Source organism: Seriola dumerili, unplaced genomic scaffold, assembly GCF_002260705.1.
Source record: "Seriola dumerili isolate Sdu_G_001 unplaced genomic scaffold, Sdu_1.0 BDQW01000538.1, whole genome shotgun sequence".
NCBI classification, from domain to species: Eukaryota; Metazoa; Chordata; class Actinopteri; order Carangiformes; family Carangidae; genus Seriola; species Seriola dumerili.
In genome coordinates this window covers 1,758,294-1,784,174 of record NW_019174793.1, presented here as the reverse complement: position 1 = coordinate 1,784,174, position 25,881 = coordinate 1,758,294, and the positions used below count along the sequence as shown (strand labels likewise).

At 40.1% G+C, this 25,881-nt stretch overlaps 2 protein-coding genes across 2 annotated transcripts; one reads left to right on the top strand and one right to left on the bottom strand.

Annotated features, from left to right (window-relative positions):
* Window positions 1-2,053: 2,053 nt before the first annotated feature.
* Window positions 2,054-7,522, bottom strand: LOC111235843 (B-cell receptor CD22-like). The gene is made up of 8 exons (XM_022764411.1): window positions 7,310-7,522; window positions 6,975-7,184; window positions 6,503-6,763; window positions 6,115-6,375; window positions 5,083-5,164; window positions 4,914-4,974; window positions 3,626-3,807; window positions 2,054-3,520 (listed from the first exon to the last, which is right to left on the bottom strand). The coding sequence occupies exons 1-8, from the start codon at window positions 7,377-7,379 to the stop codon at window positions 3,445-3,447; spliced, it is 1,203 nt and encodes a 400-aa protein (XP_022620132.1). The 5' UTR covers window positions 7,380-7,522; the 3' UTR covers window positions 2,054-3,444.
* Window positions 7,523-10,077: 2,555 nt separating this feature from the next.
* Window positions 10,078-24,446, top strand: LOC111235878 (collagen alpha-1(IX) chain-like). Its single transcript, XM_022764448.1, has 31 exons — window positions 10,078-10,152; window positions 11,054-11,128; window positions 11,772-11,810; window positions 11,926-11,988; window positions 13,291-13,344; window positions 13,525-13,560; window positions 15,026-15,079; window positions 15,186-15,239; window positions 15,501-15,533; window positions 16,003-16,059; window positions 16,190-16,243; window positions 16,341-16,394; window positions 16,504-16,557; window positions 16,872-16,925; window positions 17,022-17,075; window positions 17,367-17,420; window positions 17,802-17,855; window positions 17,972-18,025; window positions 18,124-18,168; window positions 18,311-18,364; window positions 18,615-18,668; window positions 18,856-18,909; window positions 20,562-20,633; window positions 21,370-21,405; window positions 21,523-21,567; window positions 21,848-21,880; window positions 22,145-22,291; window positions 22,575-22,629; window positions 22,943-23,131; window positions 23,692-23,769; window positions 24,241-24,446. Exons 1-31 carry the CDS (start codon window positions 10,078-10,080, stop codon window positions 24,444-24,446), a joined length of 2,040 nt encoding a protein of 679 aa, XP_022620169.1.
* Window positions 24,447-25,881: the final 1,435 nt, after the last annotated feature.

The window sequence follows — 25,881 nt, the reverse complement described above, 5'->3', positions numbered from 1 at the left end:
ACAAAGATAAATAAAAAGAGATGGTGTTAAGAGTATATGTACAAAACAAAAACACATGGGAAGTAATGATACTTTCTATGTAACACTGCTTTGTACTACCATCTAGTGGTAGCAGTATCAAGCTACAACTTCATCAGAAAATGCATTCAATCTTGCCAATAAACAATTTAAAGAAATTAAATAACCATTTATAGTAAAATTGGTTAACTGTGTTACCCAAACTAATAAATGAATGCTCTTACACTTTAACTTAATCAGGGGATATGAAATAAATGATTGCTGCTTCTTTTTTTCTTTTGCACCATTTAAAATACATAGAAAATGACAAACAAAACAAATTGCATACAGTGCAGGGAGAGGCAAAAAGCCCAATTGCCTTATTTAAAGCCTCCACCTGACTATGTTAAAATATCACAACATTATATGGATAGAAAATAAACATGCCAGAAAAATACGTAAACATGATGGCCGATTCACTTGCAATTAAGCAAGAAGGAAAAAATATACTCAGCACATGCAAAAGTTTATTACTCACGACCTCCCAAAGCCGTTGGTTGGACAAGCTGGGCGATGAACTGATGAGGGAAACCGGGAATGTTAAGGGGGACACCCGCAGCTGGCGGCAGCAACAACCAGACACGGTGACAGCTGAAACCAGGATCTTCTATGCTCCGAATAAAAAGTCGGAATATGTCCTGGTCCGATCCTTGAATGCGCATACACAAGTTTCTCAGTAAAAGTTCTCACATTAAAGCCTCTTAACAAGGTAATTCTGAGTTTGTTTAAGCGTTAACTCAGCGTACAACCTCAACACACGTTAGCAATACTTACTACTACGCTCAGCTACAACACCGCAACCGTTGCTAATATTTCTAGCGGGCTAACACTAACACGCTAACCGCAATTAGCATGCGTATTTTACCACACCGCATCTTACTGAAACAGTATGAAAATTACACTCAGAGATTATTTATCTTCCCCAAGCCGTAACAAGTGCTTTACCCATCGGCAAACTTTGTATCCATCAACGTAAACGGCCTAATTCTCGGAGACGTTGACATCGTTAACGCTGTAGGTTGCTAGGCACCTACCAACTGCCCACTGGTTGCTAATGCACGGGGTTTCCCTGAAATGCCGCCCCAACACCGTTTTGACTGGGCTGACAGCTCGGTTAGGTTGTGACCTGCCATTAGTGTATGTCAACCAAACTACTTGAACTACAATCAGCTTTATTTACAAACGACAGACATTTCTCTATCACCTACTGTTTTAACCTCTTAAATTTACTATGAACTGGATTTAAACACTGTAAAGGAACTAGTAACTATTCATTTAAATATTTAATATCTTATAATAACTATTTACTGCAGGTACATTTCACTGTTTTATCCTTGCCTTTATAAATTATAGACTGGGCTACAGTAGTATAGAAAACAAAAATAGAAACAAACGATTTGTAAACCACTATATATTTTAAATTATATATCTATTTATAGAGATTTGAGAAAGAAAATCAACCTGAACTTTTAAAAGTTAGGGAGACATGCCCCCATCCCTGGTGGAGATGACACCTGTGGGGCTAAGGGTGCTATGGATTTCACTTGGCTGAAGCCAGAATTATAACTGAAAAGAGGGATAACAGTTAAGACTGACTGCCTCTGATAACAAAACCTAAAAGTTCAAGTGAGCTATAGTCTGTATAGTACGCTACTGTATCCAGGTTGGATCCAAACCCAATTTTGAAAATGTTTTGTCACATTTATGAGGTAGCAAAAAAAAAAAACATGTTACCTAAATCACAGTCACAATAATTCATTAATACTCAAATAGCCTATATATATAGTAAATACAATTAAAATAATTACCATGTATGAATGTCAGAGCAGAGATTCTGGTTTTCACTCTACAGTAGGGTACTGCTGGATCTTACATTAATACATTATTTCTTAAACCGACTGCATGACATTTCATTTTATGTTTCAGTGTTTCAATAAACAACAATTTACTGCTCACCTAATCCAGCGCAAGACAGAAAATTAGTAAATCAACAAGGAAAAATTGTCACTTTAATTACAAGAGAACACTTCAAGATTCAAGAGTATTTAAATGATGTTCTTACAAAAACAGTCAGGGTTACAATTCAACCAAGTTTACTTATCAAAATCTGTGAGAACTAGTACATATGTAAATAATAAAGTTGTATAAAGCCCTATAGGCAGCTGCACAAAATGTGATCAATTGCCTCAGGTGATGTCATCTGATCCAGCGTTGGTTGGGGCTGAAGACTATGGGTTTGAAAAGTAAAGAAATCTGGGGGTGTGGAGATAGAAGTGACTTTACCAGACATACTCAGACAGAATGGCACAGCAGCCTGATCTAAGGTGGAGTTATGACACCCTCTGCTGTTCTGGGCTTCACAGTGATAATTCCACAGTTGTTATTCTACCACACTGCTGTACGAAATTTACACAAAGACAGTTTACAACATATTTGTGATAAGTTTGTTAATACTAATTTCAACACTTCCGTTTCAGCAGAGAAAAAAAAAGGTACATCCTCCAGTTGCTGTGGTGAAAATGACGACAGACAAAACGCTTATCTTCAACTTCCTTCAAAAGGAACTTCAGCCACTGGTAACTTTTCTCACAGCCACAGAATTTCAGTTGTTAATTCTGTCAACACACTGTGCATGAATGTGTTGACAGCAGGAACTCTGTGAATAATTATATCCATGAGCTCAAAATCACTATGTGATCCTCTGAGTTAAGTAGCTTATTGTCTAGTCTAATGTGTAAACCAGTTCTATCTAACCAGAGCAAAAATACATTGGGATTCCTGAGAATAAAATACAATGCAGAGCACAAATGTGATCATGTTACCAGTACAAACGGGTACAGAACAAAAACAGGTGACCCATATAATCAGTTCTAAGAATAAAAGTAGAAATATAAACAATTTGGCAACATTACAGCAGGAGAAATACTTTAGAAAGTGTGTGTAAACTACCAACAATGGATCTTTGAGTGAAAATAAAACAAGTAAAGAAGAAGAAGTAGAAGCAGAAAGAGTGCGTGGAGGTTGTTCAATGATTTGCCATCAGTATAAAACGTCTCTTTACTAACATCTAGTGGCAGAAGGAGGAAACTACAACCAGATTAGCAAATACATTCCCCACCATTGGCTGCTTATTGTGCTGTCCAAATCCATCCTAGTGCAGTTTAGTGCTTTCTCTCACCATTGTTGAGGTTCTTCATTCAAACTGATCAGTCCAACAGGTTTAACACTGCTGCTGTATGTTCTGCTTGAATTTGTAAATTTAATTAGCAATTAAAATGCAATTTGTGTTGCATTCTTAATGAGATATGGTTTAAAACCCATTGTGATTTTCTTTCATAAAAATAATGAAAAAAAAAAAATGCCATGGATGGAAAGTAGAGTAGAGATTCACTGTTTTTTGTGGCGTTTGCTGACTGTGCTGTACAATGCAGCTGGATCCTCTGGAGCTTTCTGACCTCTGGCTCTGAGAAGGAAATAAATTAAATTAGGGGATTGTGATGATATGGTATTAATGTAAAACATCCTGATCATAAAACATGTAAAAACAGTGCAATAAGGAGCTGCTCACCTCTGGGCCGTACCGGCGCTGTTAAATGAGACAGTGGTGTACTCCACCATTTCTTCTTCTTCCTTCTTTTCCTCCTTCTGTCCTTTGGGCTGAGCCGGTGTGATGTTGGAGTAGACAGGGTCGTCTTTGGAAAAGTGGACGCTGGCATAGTGAAGGTTAGCCTGCTGCTCTGCTGGTTCCACCTGTAAACATTGGACAAATAAAATTGCTGTTATTTTACATGTGTGGACGGTCCTCTGGGAGAAAGTAGGTAAGATTTTATTCACAGCAAAATAAAAAATAAAAATCAGATCAGTGCTGTTGCTGCTGTTTTAGCTCCTGGTCACTTATATCAGATGATGAAGCTGATAAATTGCCTAACTTCCCCTTAAGCAGAGTTCAAGTTTGGTAGAACTTTGGGGGCAAAACATGTCTCAATTTTAGCTGATAAAAACAGGAAGAAATAAGATTGACTTGATATGAAACCATTTTCTTTTGTCTCTGCACCTATAACTATATGTTTGTTACATCTCTGCTTAAGAGGAAGTCATTTCAAATTCCATAACACAACATTAACAGAGAAACTCAATTTTTCAAAAAAATAAAATAAAAAGACTAGGGCAAAACCTAGCACATGGCTGGACTGCATCATATTTGCCTTCAGCCTACGTGTTAACCACCAGTCACCTCCACACCATTTTCAAGCTGCTGGTCCACACTGCTAAAATCCTGATTTTATAACCGTGTTACAGACAAAAGCTGTGCTGTACTGCTTGTTCGCACCAAAGAAACACCCAATGAGGAAACGCCAACACTCGGCAGACAGACCAATGTAACTTGGTCAGTCAGTCAGTCAGTCAGTCAGTCAGTCAGTCAGTCAGTGACAGGTCCGGTCATATCTGCTCGGTAAAGGAGAGAGAAAATAAAACACTTACATGGCTCATCAGCCAAACAAGGCCGTGATATTAGTCCAATATTTAGAATTCATGTAGCCAGGAAGCTGTACAACATACGGCTCTCCAGGAATTTATTACAAATCTTTCTTCTTTTTTTAAAAGAATAAACGTCAAATTTTTTTAACATTTTAACTATATTTATAAAATGTATAAATTTTAGTTTGATTGGTGAACACCAAAAGTGCAATAATCAAAATAATGAAATCCTCAGCACCAACAGCAATACTGGAACAAATAGTCCTGTTTTAGCTAAAAGTGGGCTGGAAAATAGATAATGTAGGATTCTTGACTAAACTTTTGGGGCAGATTGGGTTTTCTTTTGCACCGGATTTGGGTCAGTTCTCCTTTCTTACCTGTTGCCTGGCGTCTGGTCTCTCTTCAGGCTCAGACTCCTGCTTGAAGACCCTCTTTTTTCTGGTCAGGAAAATTCATTTGAAATGGTTAAAACTAAGTGCAAAACTCACTGCTGACATCAACAATTTGTAATTATTTAATGAACAATTATGAAAGAGAAGCGCTCACATGATCCAGAGGAAGACACAGACGAGTATGACAGCCAGGACAATGGCAGAGAATATAGCAACAGTTCTTAACTTCCATGCTCCTACAAAACAACAAAACAAATAAAATTAATTAGATAAAATTAACTGGAGTGTGATGGTGTGACAAAGTGGGTGAGGACACACCATACCAACCATGTGTCCCAGGGATAAAAGAAGGAACTGCCCAAACACTTCCTGTATTTGTACACTGAGTTACATCTTCAGTGATGTCACTGGGGTAGACCAAGTATCAGGGGAGGTGAGTAGGGGAAGCAGGTTAAGTGAGTGTTTATTTACTGAATATTTATTGCAATTTGTTTATGAATAGTTTGCAAATGGTAGACTGAAGAGGTTTCTACAGGAAGGTTAGTGAAAACAAATAACTGGAAACACATAATTGGCAGGTATGATACAGCCCAGGTTGGCTGTAGTTAATGCAAGGTCGTATTTAAGTAGTTGCTTTTGGTTGTTGGAAATCAGTGTAGATATTTGCATGTTAAGCTCAAGTTAAGCTCAAGTTCAGCTCAAGTTAAGATCAACACTCAAGTTCCTAACTCTGGTCAGGCTCCCCAGTACAGTAATAATATGGTTTTATAAACACTGTCTTCCAACATCTTCCAACCGCTCATGATGTACAACAGGCCAGTTTCAGAGGCAAGAGGTCATGGGAAGAAAGTTGAGCTCCCACCTTCAAAGATGTCTACCACAGAAGTGCTCATCAAGCTTTGTAGGCAAGATACTGTCACTAAGATACTTTTGCCAAGTAGTTTTTTGTTGCTTGAGCTAAACCTAACCAAACTATAATAATGGAGGTGGGCAGATCAGAAAATGTACATTTCGATTGGAGGACTTTTGAGGCAACCGCGTGCTTCCTCCATTACAAATGAAGCAGTTAACATCATTTTACCACCCAACACAGGTTTCACAAGATTTGTGTAATATGCATGAAATTGTATGTAATGCAACCCAGACAGTGTATTAGGAGTTCTGACACAGAATGTGTGTAACTCACCTGCTACAACAGTCAGATTTAAGGTGGAGTTACGACGTCCTCTTGTGTTCTGGGCTTCACAGTAATAATTCCCACTGTGTTCAGGTCTGAGGTCAGTGATGGTGAAGATCTGTCCTGAAGCTTTTGGTGAGTCTTCATTCTCCTTGTACCAGGTGTAATTAGCTGCTGGGTTAGCATCACTGCTACAGGTCAGATTCACTGAACTGCCCTCCACTATCTCACCAGAGGGACTCACTGACACAGAGAGAAGCTTTGGAGCATCTGGAGGAGATGATTTGACATGAGTTGATTGTGACATGAGCTTTTATAGCATTTAAGTGTTTTAATAGACTTAAACATAAAAATTGCTATAGATTGTATTTTCAATAAGCTCCTTCCTTTGACTCACATTCCACATCAATAAATTTGTGATCAGACGTCCTCCTCCCCAACTCATTCTCAGCTGTACAGTAATACTCTCCAGACTCAGAGGGCTGGATGGACCTGAAGAAGAGCTGTGGTTGTTGACTGGGAAGTTTACGGTCATTCTCCTTGTACCAGGTGTAATTAGCTGCTGGGTTAGCATCACTGCTACAGGTCAGAGTCACTGAACTGCCCTCCACTATCTCACCAGAGGGACTCACTGACACAGAGAGAAGCTTTGGAGCATCTGGAGGAGGGAATATGAGGAGAAGTTAACATCAATATGAAAATGTGTTTTATTCTCATTTTAACTTTAAATCAAGGACGACTTTATAAAGTGGAAGTGAATATTATTGAGTCAATAGTTTATACAAAGGTTGCTCAAATATTAGACATAAACTGTGTAGTGGAAGGTTTAAGTTTCACATTGTATTAGTGACACTGTGGAGTAAACTCACACACTGGAGGGGAGGGGTGATCCTCACATCCTTTAAGAGCACAGGAATAGCTGTTGTCATCATTAACAGAGACTCTAAGGGAAAATGTTTCCTCCTTCATTTTCTGTTGGTTCCTGTACCAGACATATGAAGGACGATCAGCTACTTTAAAACTGCTGTGACACTTCAGCTCTGTCTGGGTTGATGATCTTTCCACCAGCACCTGGAGGTCTGGACATGTGACGCAAGAACAGACATTAACTAAACTAGAAAAGTACAATCAAAGCAACACACACAGATTCTCAGTCGTTAATGATTGGAACCATAATTGATAAATATTCCAGTGAAAACGTTACCTGTGACAGACAAAGTGACTCCAGGTTCACCTTTATATTTCCCACCTTGGTTTGTTATGAATCTGAACATGTACTCAGCTGAGTCGCTCTCTCTCAGGTCTCTGATTCTCAGAGTGCACCTGTTCCATGTACGACAATTATACTCCAACACGACCTCTGTAGTCTGAGTCTGTTCTCAGATCCACAGCACCATTAATCCATTTAGTAAACCAGAATGTTTCTCAACTGTAGTATAGTAACCATTTATTCTGGTGGGTAACTGTAGCTGCAGCTTATTTCCACTGTTGATCCTTTGAGGCACAGATGTGTTTCGAGGGTAAGTCACTCCCAGCCATACTGACCCTGTATCACTGTAACACAGAGCACAGCAGAAACCACAATCAGATTCACACAACAGAGAGAAACTTTATGGAGGTTCTTCAACATGGAAACCTGCTACATGACTAAAATACATTTGTAAAACTACTTGGCTCCAACACTTTCTCACTGTGAGTTTAAGACAAAGATGTCTGTCATGTTGTTATATATTGTTATATATATGTTACTGAGGTAAAGTCATGTTTTTTCCTATGGTCTCTTCCTTTTATTCACTTTTAAACTCATGATGTTAATAATGTTTGTGACTTCTTGATTGTAGTTGCTGTATTAAGCCACAGTGAACACAGACATGGAGAAGTCCAAACAGAAAAACCATTGGACCTGTGAATCTTAATGCAGCTGTAATGAACAGTGTGAGAGGAATCAATTATTATTATTAGAGCCTGTGAAACTTCCTTTGTTTAGTTTCCTCTCTGTTCACTCTGTGGTCAGGTTGGTTGCTCAGTATGTATGTATGTATGTATGTATGTATGTATGTGTACCCACGTGGTTGCTACTGTATGTGATAGTAGATCAGGAAGGGCAGGTCACTGTTGACCATACAGGGAGTGGAAACATCACACTGACATCAACAAGTAAAAAAATTAACTGACATCTGTTTCCTCCTTGAGCCTTGGTAGATGTTATCTTGTTCTCCTATAACAGAATATACAGACATTTGTAGATTAACTCTTCAGTTACTGAATCCTTCAGATGAACCACTTACAGCTCCATTTATACAGTTAATTCAAACAGCACAACTCTTACTGTGCAATAACACTCACCACTAAAATGTTGAGGTCAAAGATACTGAGAGATGCTGCATGTGTGAAAACACTGAACAGATCTAAGGACTTTGGTTTAACAGCACAATAAAAAAACAGCTAAACAAGTGATGATAGAGAAAAATCACATTAGAAAAACAACATTAACTGCACATTTATTTATTCATCCTGTTTCAGCTTGTTCTCAGTAAGTTTACTGAACGTCCTACAGAGTAAATGTAGATGTACAGTACCTGGTACAGTGAGGAGGAGGACGACAAATCCACTTGATGCTGCTGTTAAACTCATAGCTGCTCCTCTCATCTCTCTGTGTGACTCCAGAGACAATCAAACAATCAGCTGGTGAACAATGTAGGAAAGAAATATCAGGCATCAAGAAACAATTCTCTTACAAGAGAGAAAAATTATGTTCCTCTATACGCAGGAGCAGCAAGCAGGAGAGAGAAGTAAGGCTGTTAAAGTAAGACAGACTTCCTTCCTCTTCACATCATTAATATGCATTAAGTAAGTGCAAGTCTGACCTATGGTTATTTTGTCGTTTAACTATAAACTACGGAAGTCCTGAGGGCAAGTGAGAAAAAAAAATCTGCTGATCGATTTCCTGTCTTATCTTGTTTTCTCTTAGTTTTGGACAAACATGAAGGAAGACTCACATGGGCTGCAGGTTCTGAAAGGACAAAGAATAAAGATTAAATTCAAAATAGTCTCATGTACTTATTAAAGAAATAAGGATAAAGAAGGTTCTCTGAGACTAACATGGAGAAATTATAGAAATTAAAGAGTAACAAACTTCTGAGAGAGTGAATGAGTGGAGTGAAGCCCTTAAATAATCTTCTAGTGCCCAGGTGAACTCTTATCAGGTAAGTGAGGGGTGGAGGGTGAGAAAAAAAGAGCCAATCGGTGATAAGGCAAGGAAAGGAAGAAGAAAATGAAAGAAAATAGAGATCTTTACTACACTAAGACAAAAAGATAATACAGAACAGTACAAAGACAAATGTAAAGACATGGTGTTAGGAACACACATGGGTAATTAAACGGTCTATCAGTAAAACACTGCTTCTTACTACCATCTAGTGGCAGTAGGCTCAAAGTACAACGACATCAGAAAATGCATGGTCTTCAATAACCCAGCGTTTCGTGAAGGGTCTACATTAGGATTTAACTTTTCAAACTTTTTTTAGTTTTCACAGGTGTCATACTTAAAAAAAAATGGAACCAGTGGACAATATATTTTACTTTTCCATTTGAAATCCTCAGCCCCCTTTTTTTATTTCAGTTTAAAGTGTAAAAATATGCAAATACTAAGGTCTACAGTAATTTCCCAAACCAGGTAAAAGAGCATCATAGTCTTGGTCAACTTCCACTGAACTTTCAGCTTTAAATTTCATTTCATTTCAAAGTCAAGGTAAGAACACCCCAGATAAACCCTCCTCCTCCTCCTCCTCCTCCAGTCAGCCTGCACAGCCTCAGCTTCTCATGAATAATCAGGACTTTCTAACATCCTCCCCTTCCAGTAGGCGGTGGGGTTTTAGTCAGGGGGGAGACTGACAGGTGGACCGTCCGTGAGCCCCGTCTCTAACCTGGGAAAAAGGGACTTTTAGTGTCTTCCTCGGCCCTGGGAAGACCATGGCTCTCTCCGGGATCTGTCGGGACTCTTTGCTGGTGCTTTTACTGCAAATCGTGCTGATTTGCTCTGCTCAGGTGAGACACAGCTGCTCTTGCTTTACTCTCCTTTATCTCCTGGAAAAAAAGACTCAGTGCTCAGTGATGAGTTTATAGAAACCTTATTGTACTTTATGGTGTTTTATTTCTTATGTATTGATATATTATAATATAATTTAGATGATAAAAAGAGAATTTGGGTGTTTGTATGATGCTTAAAAGTAATGTTATATCTCACTTAAACACAGTATTATGTTGTATTCCTGTTGGCACTTTCATCTTATTTGTGTTGTTCAGTATTGTGTGTGTTGTTATAGCAAGATCCTTCTACTTTAATGCTTTTTAATTAGATCTACTTGAATCAGAACATTTTTAGAGACTCAAATGTAATTGATGGTTTTAGTATCCTGTAGATTTTCCTTCACATAAGCTTCTTCTAACCTTTATACAAAGCTGGTAAAGCTGGCCACATATAGGTATTACACATTGTTATTGTCTGAGCCATTAACAGAATCAGTATGAGGAAAGTAAATGTTGAGAAATGAAGTGAATTGAAAGTGAAAGTCGTGTTTTTTCAACAAAATCTTTAAATTTATGGTCTCAGTTTGTATTTTTCATAAAGTTTTTCTAAAAACTGTCCAAAACTGATGTCCATTCATATCTGTGTGCACACCTGGCACCAATAAGCTCCAGACAGCAGCAGTAATCTGAACACATGCAGTTACTTAGCTGGTATAATGGGACTATAATGGGAAACCAGGTTTAGTTTCACGACCTTTCCCCTCACATCACCCAAACAATGAGACTCTGTGTGAGCTGCCCTTCACACCAGCAGCAGCAGCAGCAGCAGCAGCAGCAGCAGCAGCACTGGATGATATTTAGAGATTCATTTCAGTTGAAAAAAAAAAAGCAAAAACTGATTTTTGTGTTTGTTCTGCAGAGGGGCCCAGTCGGTCCCAGAGGCCCCGTGGGGCCACCAGGAACCGCCGGCGTGCCCGGAGTGGATGGCATTGATGTAAGTCGTCGTTTCGTCTCTTCCTCTGTCGCAAATTTCAGTTTTCAGATGTGGGTCAAAGCCGTCATTCTGGGTTAATCAGCTCAGTGAACAGTGGAGCAGGTTTTAACAATGAAGTCCTTTGGAAAATAAAAATGTGTATCCATGACTTCTTCAGTAAACTCAAATATGTGTCATGTTTGCACAGATAAAAGTCTGTTTTTCTTAGTTGCTATGTAAACAACAACAACAACAACAACAACAACAACAGGGCTGTGACCAGGATTTTAGGGATGCTGAGTTCAAGTTCCTCCAATTCACAAAAGCACACGTTTTGAATTGTTCTGCTGTTATTTTATTTGTTCAGATAATTTTTTATCTTTTGCATTAAGGTCTAAATGCTGCTTCGAAGCTGCTTCACCATTTAATCTCAGTATTTTTGCTTTTAAGAAGGCCAAATCTAAACATGCTGAATCCAGAAATACTGCAATAACCCTGTAAAATACCCACCATGTGTAAGACCTTTTTAAATTGCAGAATTTAAAACGTCAGGTTGCAGTATCCCCCAAATTTCTGTGATCATGGACCAGTAAATAACTCCCTGTGCAACAAGAAAATAGGAGTTTGGACTTTTGAAAAAACGTCATTCTTCTCGTATCTTCAGGGCGACAGAGGAGAAGACTCCACAGTGAACGGCGGACCAGTGAGTGGACTCTCAAATTTCTCCCTTCACATGCAGAATACAGTATAAATACACGACTTTATTAATGATTCACTGACTAAAATCGAGTTAATGAGAAGTGAACTTCTGCTTCCAGGGTCTTGATGGCGATAACGGCAAAGACGGAGTCCCTGGAGCTCCGGGCCTTCCAGGCGCAGATGTAAGTGAAACAACATGTCGATGTAGGGGAGGGTGACTTCAGGCACAGACTGGTATGGTTTTGGTTTTGGCTGGACAAGTGTTTCACCTGACAGACACATTGGACAGCCAGTGCAGCGGGGGCCCCGTCTCTATTCCAAAGCCTCTGTTGAGTTTTGGACCCGCCAGCTGCTTTAATCGAGTAGATGAAAGTCCTGCTGGTTTAACTCTGAGGATGTATTGAATGTGTGTAAGATCTGAGCTGGAGGACTTGAGATATTCAGATCTGCTGCTGTGTGAGCAGTTTGTCTTGGCCCTCCTCTGAAGAACAGTGTGGATGGAGGAGAAAAAAAAAAACAAACATTCCTTGGATAAATCAATCTGACTATTTAAGGGAGTGTCTCGAGTAGCTTCCTGACAGAAACAGGGGTCTTTTTGTGTGGGAATCAGAGGGGCCAAGTGTAGGGGGGGGGGGGGCGCGAGTAGTAATGTCCCGGCAATGGAGTCAAGGACGGGGGGAGCGATGTACACATGGCGTGGGGGGTCGGCCGCCCAGAGAGGGCTGACAGGAGAGAACTGTATGCTGGGAAAGGCGACGCAGAATGGACTCAGTGTGTTTGCCGTCTGCTGCGGTGATGGCGCCGGTTTCATGAGAATCTGAGGAGGAATTTTCCTTTTTCTGGGTTTCTACCTTTCGCTCTGAGACAGACGTAATCTGCTCTTGTCGTAGACTGAATGTCTGGCTTCAGGTGCCGTTGGTTCGCTTCTATCTCACTGATGCCTTTGACCAAGCGGAGAGCGCTTTGAGGGTTATTTATGGAGGGGGCAAGTAAGGGGAGGAGCCAAGGCCACACCCTCACCTCTGATATCACATTTGTAATGAGTCTCTGAAGATGTGCGGAGGAGGTTTGATAAGTTTGATACAAGCACCAAATGAAATGCTGTGAACTGGGAACGCTGTAGAAACACAAGCGCTAAGATAGTAAGACACGTTGCAGAGAACAACCCAGGTTAGACAAATTTAAAATTAAATTATTACATCCATCACAGTTTATAGACTCACATCTGTGATTTCCATTTCCTGCACAGAAACAGAGAAATTCATTTGACTTGATTTTTTTGTGAACACTGGAATTACTTTATCTGTATTATTAAATTGGAGTTTTCTCAACTCAACAACTATTCTAACATATTTTATGTTATTTTATTAACTCTGTAGAAATAAAAAGTCTGTGCCCCAGGAAAGCTCGGCTTCACGATGTTGTCAGCTGTTTTCATTCTAACATGTCGGTGGTGTTTAAAGGTTTTTGTGTCATCTTTGTAGGGACCTGTCGGACCTCCTGGGGATCCAGGCCCGGTGGGTCTAATGGGGTCAAAGGTAAGTTTACCAAATTGTTTCCTGTGGCTGAATGTTCATCAAATGTTATTTCTGCTTTACAGATTCAGATTTTATAGCAGCAGATTCCTACTTGGACCCACTGTGCTTTTTCTAATGCATTTCCCTGTGCAGCAAAGATTTACAAAAGCTGATGTAGGTCTCATTTCTTCTTGTTTTCAGGGGGATCCTGGGGCACGTGGGCCAACTGGAGAGCCTGTAAGTGCAGATGATAATGCAGATCTTGCATGTGTGTCATGTCTGAGCACTCAGCACTGATGTGCTCTTTAAGTTACAGGAGTCAGGACATTTGTTTGAAGACCTGCAGCGTCACACCCACACTGATCAGTCGTTTTAACCATCTAAGGATTCATTAGAATTAGTTTGTTCAACTTTGTTACAGCACAATTTATTTAACTCTCCCACACATATTATTTTATTCATTCTGTAGTTGAACTACACCCTGAATGTACTCTTGTTACCACAGTTAATTAATCAAAAGAACGAGGCTGCTTTAGCCTGCACTTATCCCTGTCTTTATGCATCAGACAAGACTTGACTGACATTTTCTTTATTGATCTGCACTGATGTCTGTTGATCAGTCGACCTCACTGTCAATCCATGATCTCTCTCTCACAGGGTGTGGGACCTGATGGGCTTGATGTGAGTACCTTCAGTATTGTAATCCATACTCTGTGGTCTGTTTTCCCGTGTATAATTAGATCTCAGCTCGGGTTAGCATGGGAAGGTAAACACAACGATTACTGCCTCAGCTTATCCTACTGTGCTGTAGGTAAAGGAATAATTACAGTAAAAGATGAAACTTGAATGTTCATCCACGTGGAAGCAATGAACTCAAGTTTCAGTCTGGGCTCCATCAGTAAAAAATAAGTGTCCTTGTTTAATAAAATACCAACTTAGTCTCATTTTCAATTGTAAAACTTTCAATAACTTTAAATAAGAAAGTGAATTTCTGCTTCTAGGGTGAATTGAATCCTGTTTACTGAATTATTGACTGACTATTATCAACAAAAGATTAGATTGGGATTTGATTTTGTTGGATTCAAAACTACATGACTGGTTCAGTTATATAATATTTTCTGTAGCGTAGTTTGTGTTTGGACCACTCACTGCCATCCTGAGTTGTAGATTGCAGTGGTTCACTGCAAGTGTTATTGAAATCGGATCAGAGTTTTGCAGAATAACACTGAGCGTACATTAAAAAAGACTAAAGCCATGTACAGAGTCAACCTCGTCTCCTGGAAAAAAAGGAGTCCCTAAACATAACCATAAAACAGTTTAATAAACAAATACAAACAAATAAATTTTACTGATGTTTAATATCAACACTTAACTTACCAAATGCATAAATTACAACGTATCCTCATTATGCATTTATAGAAAATGTAATCTGGTTGCATGAACGAGGCTTGTTTCACCGACCTCTTCCGATCTGATGATGTCAGAGTGTACTGACCACACCCCCAGTACACTCTAGCATCAGCAGGGTGAGACTTACAGATGTAGCTTTAATGGCTTTACTTATACGTGCTATCTTAGCACTTTTCCCAATACATCCCCTTTACAAATGTCAGTGGATTATTAAAAAGAATGTGCATATTCAATGAAAGCTTTATTGACAACAGACCGTTGACAGTTCAGACATGTTTTGTTTTTTTAACAGGGTATTCCTGGAACAGACGGGCTGCCAGGTGAACTGGGCAAAGTTGGAGCCCCTGTGAGTATGATTGTCTTTTAAGTTTGTGTAAAGATGAGGTGTATTGATGCTCTTTTAAGTTGATGAAGTTTTAAGATTAATAAAAACAATCGTTTGCCTGTCACAGGGAGCGAGAGGCAGAAGGGGTCAAGTTGGTTCTCCTGGTCCTGCTGGGCCTCGGGTAAATATCGCAACCTCTGTCTATACTGCTGTTAAACACCGTCAGAGAGGCTGACCATGAAAAGTCAAGAAGAAGTATTATTTTATTTTCATGATTGCCGAGTGAGTAACACCTCTCAGAGAGGTGGAGTGATACTGTGGGGAAAATATTGACTCATAGAAGTTACTGGGTAATGATTTCCTTTGACCTGTAATCTTGTGAAATGTGATATTTACTGAAAAAACACTGAAACACTGAAAAACACTTCTTATTTCTGTCCAGGGACCTCCTGCTGTGTATCAAGGCGAGGACCTGGTAAGTTTGATCCCAAAGAAAATTAATTTACAATCACAATACTGGTTATGCACATTTTAGCCCATTTACTATAACGCTCACTTTATATCACTGCTGACAACTGAAGGTTTTGGATCAATATTTAATTCCCAGTTACCAGGCAGCCTTTTTTTTTTTTAGTTCATGTCAATAAATTCATTAGAAAATTAGATCTTTTGTCAAAGTTGTGTTACCGTGTTGTTGAGATCGCTGTGTTCACACTGCAACCGTTCAAGAATTTACTACAACAAACCCACAGCATGGAACAAAGAAGGCACAATCTAAAACACTCTTAAAAAATATTCAGCAGTAATTAACAGTAAATGAGCTAAAATATAGAGAGATTTGTTTCGTTCCCTGCTCTTTCCCACGGGGTCAGGGGTCACTGTCAGTAGAGCCCCCTAGTGGCAGGGCTCTTCCATGACCTCAAATAGGCTGTTGTGTTTTTCAGTGTCCCAACGCCTGCCCCTCTGGTCTGACTGGATATTCTGGTCTCCCCGGCATGAAAGTAAGTGAACTTTTAGTGTTTCTGATTTTATTTTCTGTCACTGATGATGACTTATTATGAAATCATTTCACTTGTCCTGTTAGTGAAATGCCCTTTAAGATTAATTCTAACATTTTGCTCCTTCCTGTAGGGCCACAAAGGGGTAAAGGGTGAATCAGGTGAGCCTGGAAGACAAGGGCACAAGGTAACATCATGCTAAAGACCTAGTTTTTAACAGATTGAAAAAAAACCACATGGCTAGATATCATATCCTGACATAACCGGGTCACGCTCACTTTCAGGGAGCGGAGGGCGAACAAGGAGGGCCGGGAGAAGTCGGAGCTCAAGGACTACCAGTAAAATATTTCACCGTACTCTCTCAGATGAAAAGTTTCCTTCGCTCAGTCAATCATATTAACATGGGACATTTCTTTCTCTTTTCCTCTGTCCGCTGAGTAATTTTAGGGCCCAGGTGGATCAAGAGGCCTCCCAGGAATAATGGGCTCCAAAGGGGACAGGGTAAGAGGTCACAAGGTCACACTGTGCACTGCAGAGTTTAATGGATTGAATTCATAAAACAGTATAAAGAATGTCTTGGCAACACGAGAAGAGTCACTAAAAGTTTCATCTAAACAGGACAAGATACAGGATGTCTTAAACCGCTAACAAAATAAAAGCTTAAAAAAGAAAATTTATGTAAAATTTTTAGGTTTACCATGTAAAACTAATGTGACCAGATGACTTGATTGTCTGTATTGACATACATACATCGAACTAGGCTTAAATTACTTCAACTTTTACTGACAACAGCAACTTTCCGATTCCCCAAACAGGGAGCTCGAGGAAAGCCTGGTGATGTGGGCCCTCGGGGAATCCAAGGAGGCCCAGTGAGTACTCATCTTATTATCACCTCCTCTGACAACTCCTTGCTATTTACACAAAATTGTGATTAAACTGAGACCGATTACATTTTTTTTTTTTAGGGTGATCCAGGCCAAAGAGGAGCCATAGGTGAGAACGGGCCACAGGGAGTGCTGGTAAGATCACAAGACACAAGACACAAATCAGACAGTGACAAACACCTTTTTTCTGCAGCTTTTATCTCCCTAAATGCTGATTCAAAGAAAAATATCACGCCCAAGAATATAATCCTTGTGGATCTAATGATATTGAGTCTAAAACAATTTTAAAGATACAGTATGTCTGTGGCCTCTTAATTAGCATCTCTACTTGTGTTTATTTCTTTAGTTTTTCCTACAAACCCTTCATTTATCAGATTATTAATTTAACTTCTTGCTATTAAAGTCTGGTTGTTTGTGTCTTTGCAGGGGGAGCGAGGTCCATCAGGAATCAGAGGAGTCCCAGGACCAAAAGGAGAGCCTGTGAGTATTGTTTCATCTCATCAAAACCAGAATCAATCAATCAATCAAACAATAAATCCACCTTCCTACCTACCGTCCTACAATTGTCTACCTACCCACACATCCTCATTACCTTTCTATGCAGCTACCTATCTACCTTTCTACCTCCACAATCATATGAATGGTGCTAATGTTTTACTTTATTCTATATTATACACTGTTCAGTCTCCAGACTATATTTTCATATCAAAGAATGTCAGCCTATTTAAACAGATTTTTATACACAAATCCTATTCGGATCTTTCCCTATCAAGCATATTACCTTCCGTTCTCTTCTGTCTAGAGTTGTACTTTCATTTTAATGTGTGTAGTATTGTGGGTAATGAGCTCTGTAATCCATAGGGTCTACCTGGCCCAGATGGTCGTGAGGGAATACCTGGGCTGCCAGGATCCAAGGTAACTTACTACTGCTAGTTTGTGTGTGAGAGCTATTTTTGCTGCAAAACAATATCGAACTTGAGCCTGTTAGCAAACCCCCCTTGTCTGACAGTTTGATTGTTTGTTGCTTTTAGGGTCTTCCAGGGAAAAGTGGCGCTCCAGGTGATGCTGGCCTTCAAGGACTTCCTGTAAGTGACCTCCGACCTCCTGATTCATCATTAACAGTTTCAAATTTGCCTTTTTTTTTTTAGCTCAGATGTTGTTTGATACTACTGTCTTCATGTAGGGTTTACCAGGCACTTACGGCCAAAAGGGACAAAGCGGTTTGAAGGTATGATCAAATCTTGTGCAATCGTCTAAACAATATGAATAACACCATAAAAACTGTACTATACTACTGCTGCTGCTGCTGAAAGTCATTTCTAGACAGTAGTTTTCTTAATGAATTAATACTGGACTGTTTTTGTTACCAGGGTGTCACAGGTGATCCAGGAGTTGTAGGACTAATGGGGTCTTCGGGGAAACAAGTAAGTCTGAAGCAAGTTGAAACATAATCCATCATGTTACAATAGGAAAGAGCCTCAGAGTGACTAAATATGTAAATGAAAACTTTAAACTACCCGCCAAAAGCCAATTTAGTCTTTGGAATTTAATTGTTTTAAGTGTTTTAAGTGTTGGGGAATTTCCTCAACTCATAAAATAATCAACCAACTTTCATTTGAAGTAGAAGACAAAAGCCAATGCTGATATTTGAATTGATGTCTCATTTGTTTCCAGGGGGAGCGTGGTGAGCAGGGAGAGGTGGGACCTGTCGGACCCAGAGGAGGACCGGTGAGTCTCTGAAATCTCCTGCGTTTACATTTCACTTACTACATTAAATTATTATATTAATTATTAACTGCATCACAATGCAAAATAAAACTTAAAAAGGGTACAATGTACATAATTACAATTGACTGTATTTAGACATCTGTTTGTGTTTTCTATCCAGACTCAGTCTTTTCTTTCTAACTTTTAGGGTGAACGAGGAGAACGAGGACCTGGCGGGCCTCCGGGATCACCAGGAGCCAGGGTAAGACCTCAGAGAGGGTGTCTAATAAAACCTCACCCAGCACAGGCAACAAACAAAGACTGACAAAGTGTCGGAAAAAGAAATCACCCAGGAAGCAGCCGTACATGTGGAGGTGACTGTTTAGAGAATAGGTTTCAATGACGTGTCTTCAAACTACATTTGTTTTTACTGCATTAAGTTACAGCAAGTAAAGAAGAATAACTCCAAAGGTTTGACCCTAATCTGGTGCACAGAAAAGTGCCAAGAAGTTCTCAGAAAGTGTGTGGCCCCAGTATAGAGCCCTGTGATACTCCAAGCATTCATTACAAGTCATACATCTCTATGTTAAATTGTCGTTTATGTTATGTCAAAGGAAAAAGGCATCAAGAAAAGACTGACAATACTTCATGATGTTCATGAAGTCAAAACAAGCTCGTCCTTTTATTCTAATATCATTGATGCCATATTGGTGGTAAATAGGAACCTGTATGGACTGGAAACGGCCAATCGCACACATTTTACATTCAGAAGAAATTATTCTTGAAGGATAGAAAAAACTCCCACATTTCTGGTACAAGATAGGTTGATTACTTAACCCTGGAAAAACAAGTTCCTCTGTTAGTTTCTTAAATATGGTTGTAGTACATGACAACATGGCAAACAACCAAGATGTGGATCACAACCGTGAAAAGAAGTTATTATTATCACGATCAAGATGTGGTTAATTATCACTCAGTCAAATACTGTCCACTATCTGTCCACAAAGTTTTCTGAAATCTCCTGTTGGCAGATAAAACTGCATGATACAACTAATTAAACCTAAGAAGAAAACGATAGAATAATACTAATATTGCTGAGGGAAAAACCACAGAAGAAATGAGGACTGCAGACAGATAGAGAAAAGGTGAAGAAAAGGATTCTGATAAAGGGAAATGTAGTCAGGCAGAAAATATTAATAATGTTTCAGCCTTTGAAAAACTTGGCAAAGCGCCAGTTGAACTTTTCTGTGCCGCTCAGGCTGCTGCAAAACTTTACTCTGTCAAACTCAAACATCAGTGCCCTGAAATACAAAGCGAGTAATCAGTGTTCATAAATACTATCTGCTGTCCTGAACGTATTATTCAACACGAGGATCGTTCACCAAGGTAAACCTTGTATCTGGGCAGTGAAGCCTTGTGCTGTGATTTCTTATTAAAAAGTTGGAAGGCCTTTATGAACTTCTGTCCCTGCAGTTAAATCTCTAATCCACCGGTGAGCGGGCATGAATGGCCTCTTGTTACAGAAATCTCAAAGCCCAAGGGGTTTTTCTGCAGCTCAGGGGGGATTCAGGGCAGGAAAAGAAGCTGAGAAGCCCTGAAAGAGCTCTCTGTTCCCCAGGAATGCCTGAAACTGGTCGGCTCACTGTACGCCACAATCAGTACCCACATATGCCCAGAAACATTGTAAGGGGGAGTGCATGCGTTCTGACGATGTGAAGCTGGAAATGTTTTTATTTTTTCTGTAGATGTGGTGAGGTGAAGGTGGGGGAGGTAACTTCACACAGATGATCTTGTGTTATGACTCTGAGTGTGCATGTGTGACTGAGTGAGTGTGTGTGTGTGTGTGTGTGTGTGTGTGTGTGCATGTACCCTGTGTATTTGACAGTTTATTTTTTCATGTGTGTGTTTAAACAGGGAAGCAAAGGTGATCCGGGCCTTCCAGGACTTCCTGGCCCTGCTGGTTATCGTGGCCAGAAAGGAGACAGGGTAAGAGATGCAAAATGGCGCAAGATAAATACACAGATGAAAGACAAGCAAGTTGAACACAATAACACCCAAATTAAAGGATCATTCCTGGTGATTTCGACTCCATAACTCTCATTTTTATAGCTTTGGCCATCGGTTCTATCACTTATAACAGCTAATTATTTGCTGAGATCCGTGTTTCATGGCAACATCACTGCAATAAAATTAGACAGAGGAACAAACATGTGCAGTCAGCTGATCGGGCGGTCTGTGATCCAGATTATCTCAACCACTTTAATCAGAGGTAAAACTGACAGTGAATGCAACTGAATGTCGGTAATAATCCCTGATTGCACAGGAAAACAAAAGAGGGTGCAACTATTGAAAATACTGCAGGTGAAGTTTAAACCAGGAAGTTCGTGTGTAAACTGTGACGGATGTTTACAACAAACAATTTTGAGTAATAGTTTCACTGCTCACCTTCTGTTGTCTTGCTAGCCGGGAGTGGGCTTGTTTACAGCTTGTCTGATTTCTGCAACAAACTTGGTGCAATGTTGGTCAAAGTTCAGTCACACACAAAATGAGAGATTCAATTTAGGCACAGTTATAGAAGAAAATAAAACAATTTGCCCTGCAACATGTGAAAAAGCCTCAGTAAACATTATTAATAATATGAAAACGAATGCTACAGATTTAGTTCTTTTATATTAAAATAGTTTCAGGTAATTGAAATGAATCATTCTGTTTTTTTCCTCAGGGTGCAGTCGGTCTTGATGGGTCTAAGGGAGAGCAGGTATGTGTCTTAAGTTTTAATATTACATGTAGACATTATGAACGTGTCAAACAGATTACAGAGTGTTGAGTCAGAGAGCAGTTGGTGCCAAAAAACTGTCATGTGTGTTTATTTCAGGGACCCCCAGGTGATGAAGGAACACCAGGAGATAGAGGAGAACTGGTGAGTGATCATCTGCTGAAACACCTGTCTGATTCAGTTTAATCAATCAGCCAATCAGGAGGACTGAAACTGTATGTAGGTCTGGAAAAGCCTGACGAGCAAGTTCTCAAATCTTTATTAATCATTATTGTTATATTAATAATCTCCATTTTACATTATATTTCATATTAAGATAAGAAATAAAACAAGTCTGGTCCTACGCTTCACTCTGCAGCATCATCACATTTTCTACAAACTCTGGATGCAGCTTTTAATTCTGTATGTCTCTCTTCCCTTCCAGGGTGACCAAGGAGAAGCAGGAGAGAAAGGATCGGTATGTTCGTCATAACTGCATCACAACACTTCAGCTCCAACTGTTTAGGAAGCAAAACCAGCTGCAACAACAGCCACGACATTTTGAGTTTTGCCATGAAAAGCTAACGCTGCTTCTGCAGCAAAATTTCATCAAAATACTCCATTAATCCACTTTTAAAAGTACATTTTCATATAAATAAACACTTGGACGTTTAAATTTAGACTCTCACTTTCTTCTTGAGTTTACATTTTATATTCTATCCGTCGCTCTTGTTTTTTGCAGACAGGCCCACCAGGAGAGACAGGAAACAAAGGACCTGAGGGTGGCCGAGGACAGCAAGGGAAAGAGGGCAAGGTGGGCCAACCGGGACCACGCGGCATGCAGGGCGACATGGGGGTACCAGGCCTCCCAGGAGCGCAGGGACCAGCGGTGAGACGATTCAGTGTTGATTATTTTGAACAAGGGACTCATTTTCAAGTGCTGGTAAAAGAAATGAACTAATGTCAGTGTTCAAAATCATCCCTTAACAGGGGGGGGGGGGGGGGGGGGGGGGGGGGGGTTGAACAGAAATTAAAGAATGTTTCATGGAATTAAACATATTTTGTTTGCGGGAGTCAACACCTCAGGGGGCAGATTACATGTGATGTTTGCCCATAATATTGCGGAGGAGGAACAAATGACTCATCGCTGTCAATGATCTTTGTTTGTTCAGGGAAAATCACCAACAGATACGCACATCAAACAAGTCTGCATGAGGGTAATGCAAGGTAAGTGTTTGTCATCTTCAAACTTTCAGATTGCATCAAACAGCTCTTTACTGTGTTGTCAGTCATGTGGCAGATCTTTAATTTTCTGCAAACGTGGTCAAACGGGGGAAACGTTTATTGGTGTGGTCTCCATTTTCATCTGAAGAGTTGCCACCTCACTCTTCGAACACTTAACTCAAGCCCAGTGCTCATACTTTTCTGGTTTTTGATCTAATAACTGATGTTTATATTGACTGATAGTCGCTCTGGACATGTGACATCATCTAATGACAAGAAAAAACACAAATCTAAACCATGTCCTCCTGTGTCACAGAGCAGCTGGCCCAGCTAGCAGCCAGCCTGAGCAGGCCTGAGTCAGGTATCGCCGGGCTGCCCGGTCCCCCCGGCCCACCTGGACCTCCGGGCCCCTCCGGGGAGAACGGTTTCCCCGGACACACCGGATCACGAGGACTACCTGGTCTGAAGGGTCCGCCTGGGTTAATAGGTCGCAAAGGACTCAAAGGTGAGATCCAGATTATCCGGTCGTCATTAGGAGAACACTTCAGCACTAGCTTCGACTCTCATTTGTTGTGGTTGCTGCTTAGTTCTGTGGTCTGATTGAAGAGGTTAGAGTTGGTGACACTTTATAATAAAAAAGAGGCGATTTAAAGCCCAGATATCGTGGATCCAGAGAAGTCAAGATCATCACGGGAGAGGGACGCATCGATCGGACCGGATCTGTACTTAATGAAAATCATCTCAGTGAATTCCAGTGAGATATATGGATTTTAAATCAGGACAAAGAGAGCTGTACTCAGACACCCTGGGATAAGGAAGTAACATCTGTTGCCTCTAATCATCTGCACGTCACATAAATTTGTTGTCAAAATTATGAGAATTTCATGTTTCATTTATATCCTATTCATTGACGCTGCAGTGACCCACTTCCCCCCTCAGGGCTCAGCCAAGTTCATCTTCATTTTAATGAAGGAGCAGATGAGGTGTGAACCCTGAGCCCCAGCTTGGCTTAAAAATAGTAACTTCAATTATGCGTTTCCTCTCGGTGATGTCTCCTCTCCGCAGGCGACCAGGGTGACAGAGGCGACAGAGGACCCACAGCGAGAGGACCCAAAGGAGAACCAGGTGCCCCCGGTCTCCCAGGTAAATGACAAGCATGACTGAGACGTCTGATTTTAGAACAATGTCCTCAGTTTCTGACTGTGGTGCATCTCCATCAAGCACTCAATGAGGATTATTTATCGTCCAACGGAAGATGCCGTTTGAAATTCAGAGTGCACTCTGCACCTAAGGGTGCAAAATACATTAAAATTAGATTTAGAAGTCAAATTAATTACATGCAACATATACAAAATAAAAGTCCTTTTTTTGGTCTATAACACAATTTCAGGCAGTACAATTGTGACTGATGCTGAGTTCAGGGCTCTCTGGGTTTCAGACCGTCTGTTGCAGAATGAATTTAGGACCAATCAGACGCCTCCCTGATGGTGCTGATGGTGGAGAAGAATCTGTACATCTTAAGAGAAACAAGTGATTTGCTCAAGGGCACTTCAGCAGGGAAGACGCTACGATTTGAAGAATCAGCTTTTCAGTTGTTACGTTTTCTTCTTTCAGGTGACTCGGGCCGACCGGCTTACGGCAAAGACGGCCGTGAAGGACAGCGGGGACCTCGCGGTGTTCCCGGTATCCCCGGCGTTCCCGGGCCTCCTGGTACCGCCGGTCTGAACGGTTACTGTGAGTCGTCGCAGTGCGTCCTACCGATGGTGGCGTCACCGGTTTCAGCGAAGGACTCCAGCATGAAGGGCCCCAGTGAGATGTGAGGAGGGAGCTGGAGCTGAACGGGAGGAAAAGTGAGAGACTGGAGGAGAAACCAGAACTCCATGGAAGATTTGTCCATTTGGGTTTTTGTCTCTTGGTTTGTATGTTTGTCTTTTTTTTTTTTTTTTTTTTTTTTTTTTTTTTTGATTTGGTCAGCTCATTTGGAACTCGATTTTTTTTTGTTTTAACTCTCAAAGCCACCTGAACAACACTGAACAACACCCCTCAGCTTTTATGTAAAAAGTTTTTACCTCAGTTTTGCCATCTCTGTACTGTAACACTAAAAAGGAGTAGTCCGTATTTTTGCCAAATTAAAATCTCACTATATGTGTACAAACCCACCAGCGCCCTTTCTATCCAAACAACAACGAAGCAAGTTTTTGTGTATGTTTATGTAAATGTGTCAATACGCAAATTATACTGTTGGATAAGGTACATTTGTTTGTGAGTATCTTTGTTGTTTATCCCCTTAAATCCCCGCCTGTGCCTTTTCCTCTAAGTGTAGGATATGTTTGATGATTTCTCTGTCATGACGACTGCTGTTTTTGTGATCGGCGGGTGGTGATGTGTGGAAACCTCTCTGGCAGTTTTATATGACTTCTTATTTATTATATCAAGGTTCGACGTGACATCTTCAAGTTGTACAAAGGAGGAAATAAACACATTTTGATAACCTCTCGCATGTTTTGTATGGACGAGTAAAGCCAGAAACTAACAGGAAAAAAATAAAAAATCCAAATTAAAGCTGAATTACTACGATCAACAGCTTTAAGATATTTCTTCCTCCAAAACAAACCTGACAATCCAGGTGTGTGCAGGCGGTTTACCCATTTTTGAGCGCCAATGCCAATATCCATACTGTTAGAAGTCATCATTAAATTTAATGTTGGTTTTTGTTTTCATGTTTGTTTATTGCAAATATTTAGACTTTGATCTGAAATGATTATTTTCAGGATGGAAAACCTTCTTTAAAAAAAAGCATTTAGTTTTGCTTCCTATAGAAAATTCTGTTCATTATAAAATTCTCCAACAATTTAATTTGATTTAATTTGATTTGATTTTTATCTTGAAGGTTAAACTTTGACCCCAAATTGAGTCTACTTGATGTTTTCTACAAGTACGTCTTGGAAGCTAAACTAAAGCCTTTACAGTTTCTTAGTGGTGCATGAACTGTAGTCATTAGATTGCATTTCAATAAAATGAACCACCAATCAGAATTATCTATTGCATTAAGGTGTTTGGTCAAGTCTACAAAGTGTAAATCAAAGTGGAGTTGATTGTGAATGAAGACAGCTTTTTAAATGTTTGTATCTCTCCGCTGAAATTCATCTGTTGGAAACACTCATCAGGAAGAACAGGAGGCTTTGGGGGTGTAAATGCAACAGGCTGTATATTTTTAAAACGATCACAAGGGGGCGTCACACACGGTGGGAGCCA

Excerpts from the sequence above, each read along its gene's own strand:
- LOC111235878 (XM_022764448.1), top strand. The coding sequence starts at position 10,078 with ATGGCTCTCTCCGGGATCTGTCGGGACTCTTTGCTGGTGCTTTTACTG. Across the intron at positions 13,561-15,025 it reads GTGGGCCAACTGGAGAGCCT|GGTATTCCTGGAACAGACGG; the intron begins GTAAGTGCAGAT and ends TTTTTTTAACAG. Across the intron at positions 22,630-22,942 it reads CTGCATGAGGGTAATGCAAG|AGCAGCTGGCCCAGCTAGCA; the intron begins GTAAGTGTTTGT and ends CCTGTGTCACAG.
- LOC111235843 (XM_022764411.1), bottom strand. The coding sequence starts at position 7,379 with ATGTTCAGATTCATAACAAACCAAGGTGGGAAATATAAAGGTGAACCT. Across the intron at positions 4,975-5,082 it reads TGTGTCTTCCTCTGGATCAT|AAAAAAGAGGGTCTTCAAGC; the intron begins GTGAGCGCTTCT and ends TTTCCTGACCAG. Across the intron at positions 3,808-4,913 it reads GACCAGACGCCAGGCAACAG|GTGGAACCAGCAGAGCAGCA; the intron begins GTAAGAAAGGAG and ends CAATGTTTACAG.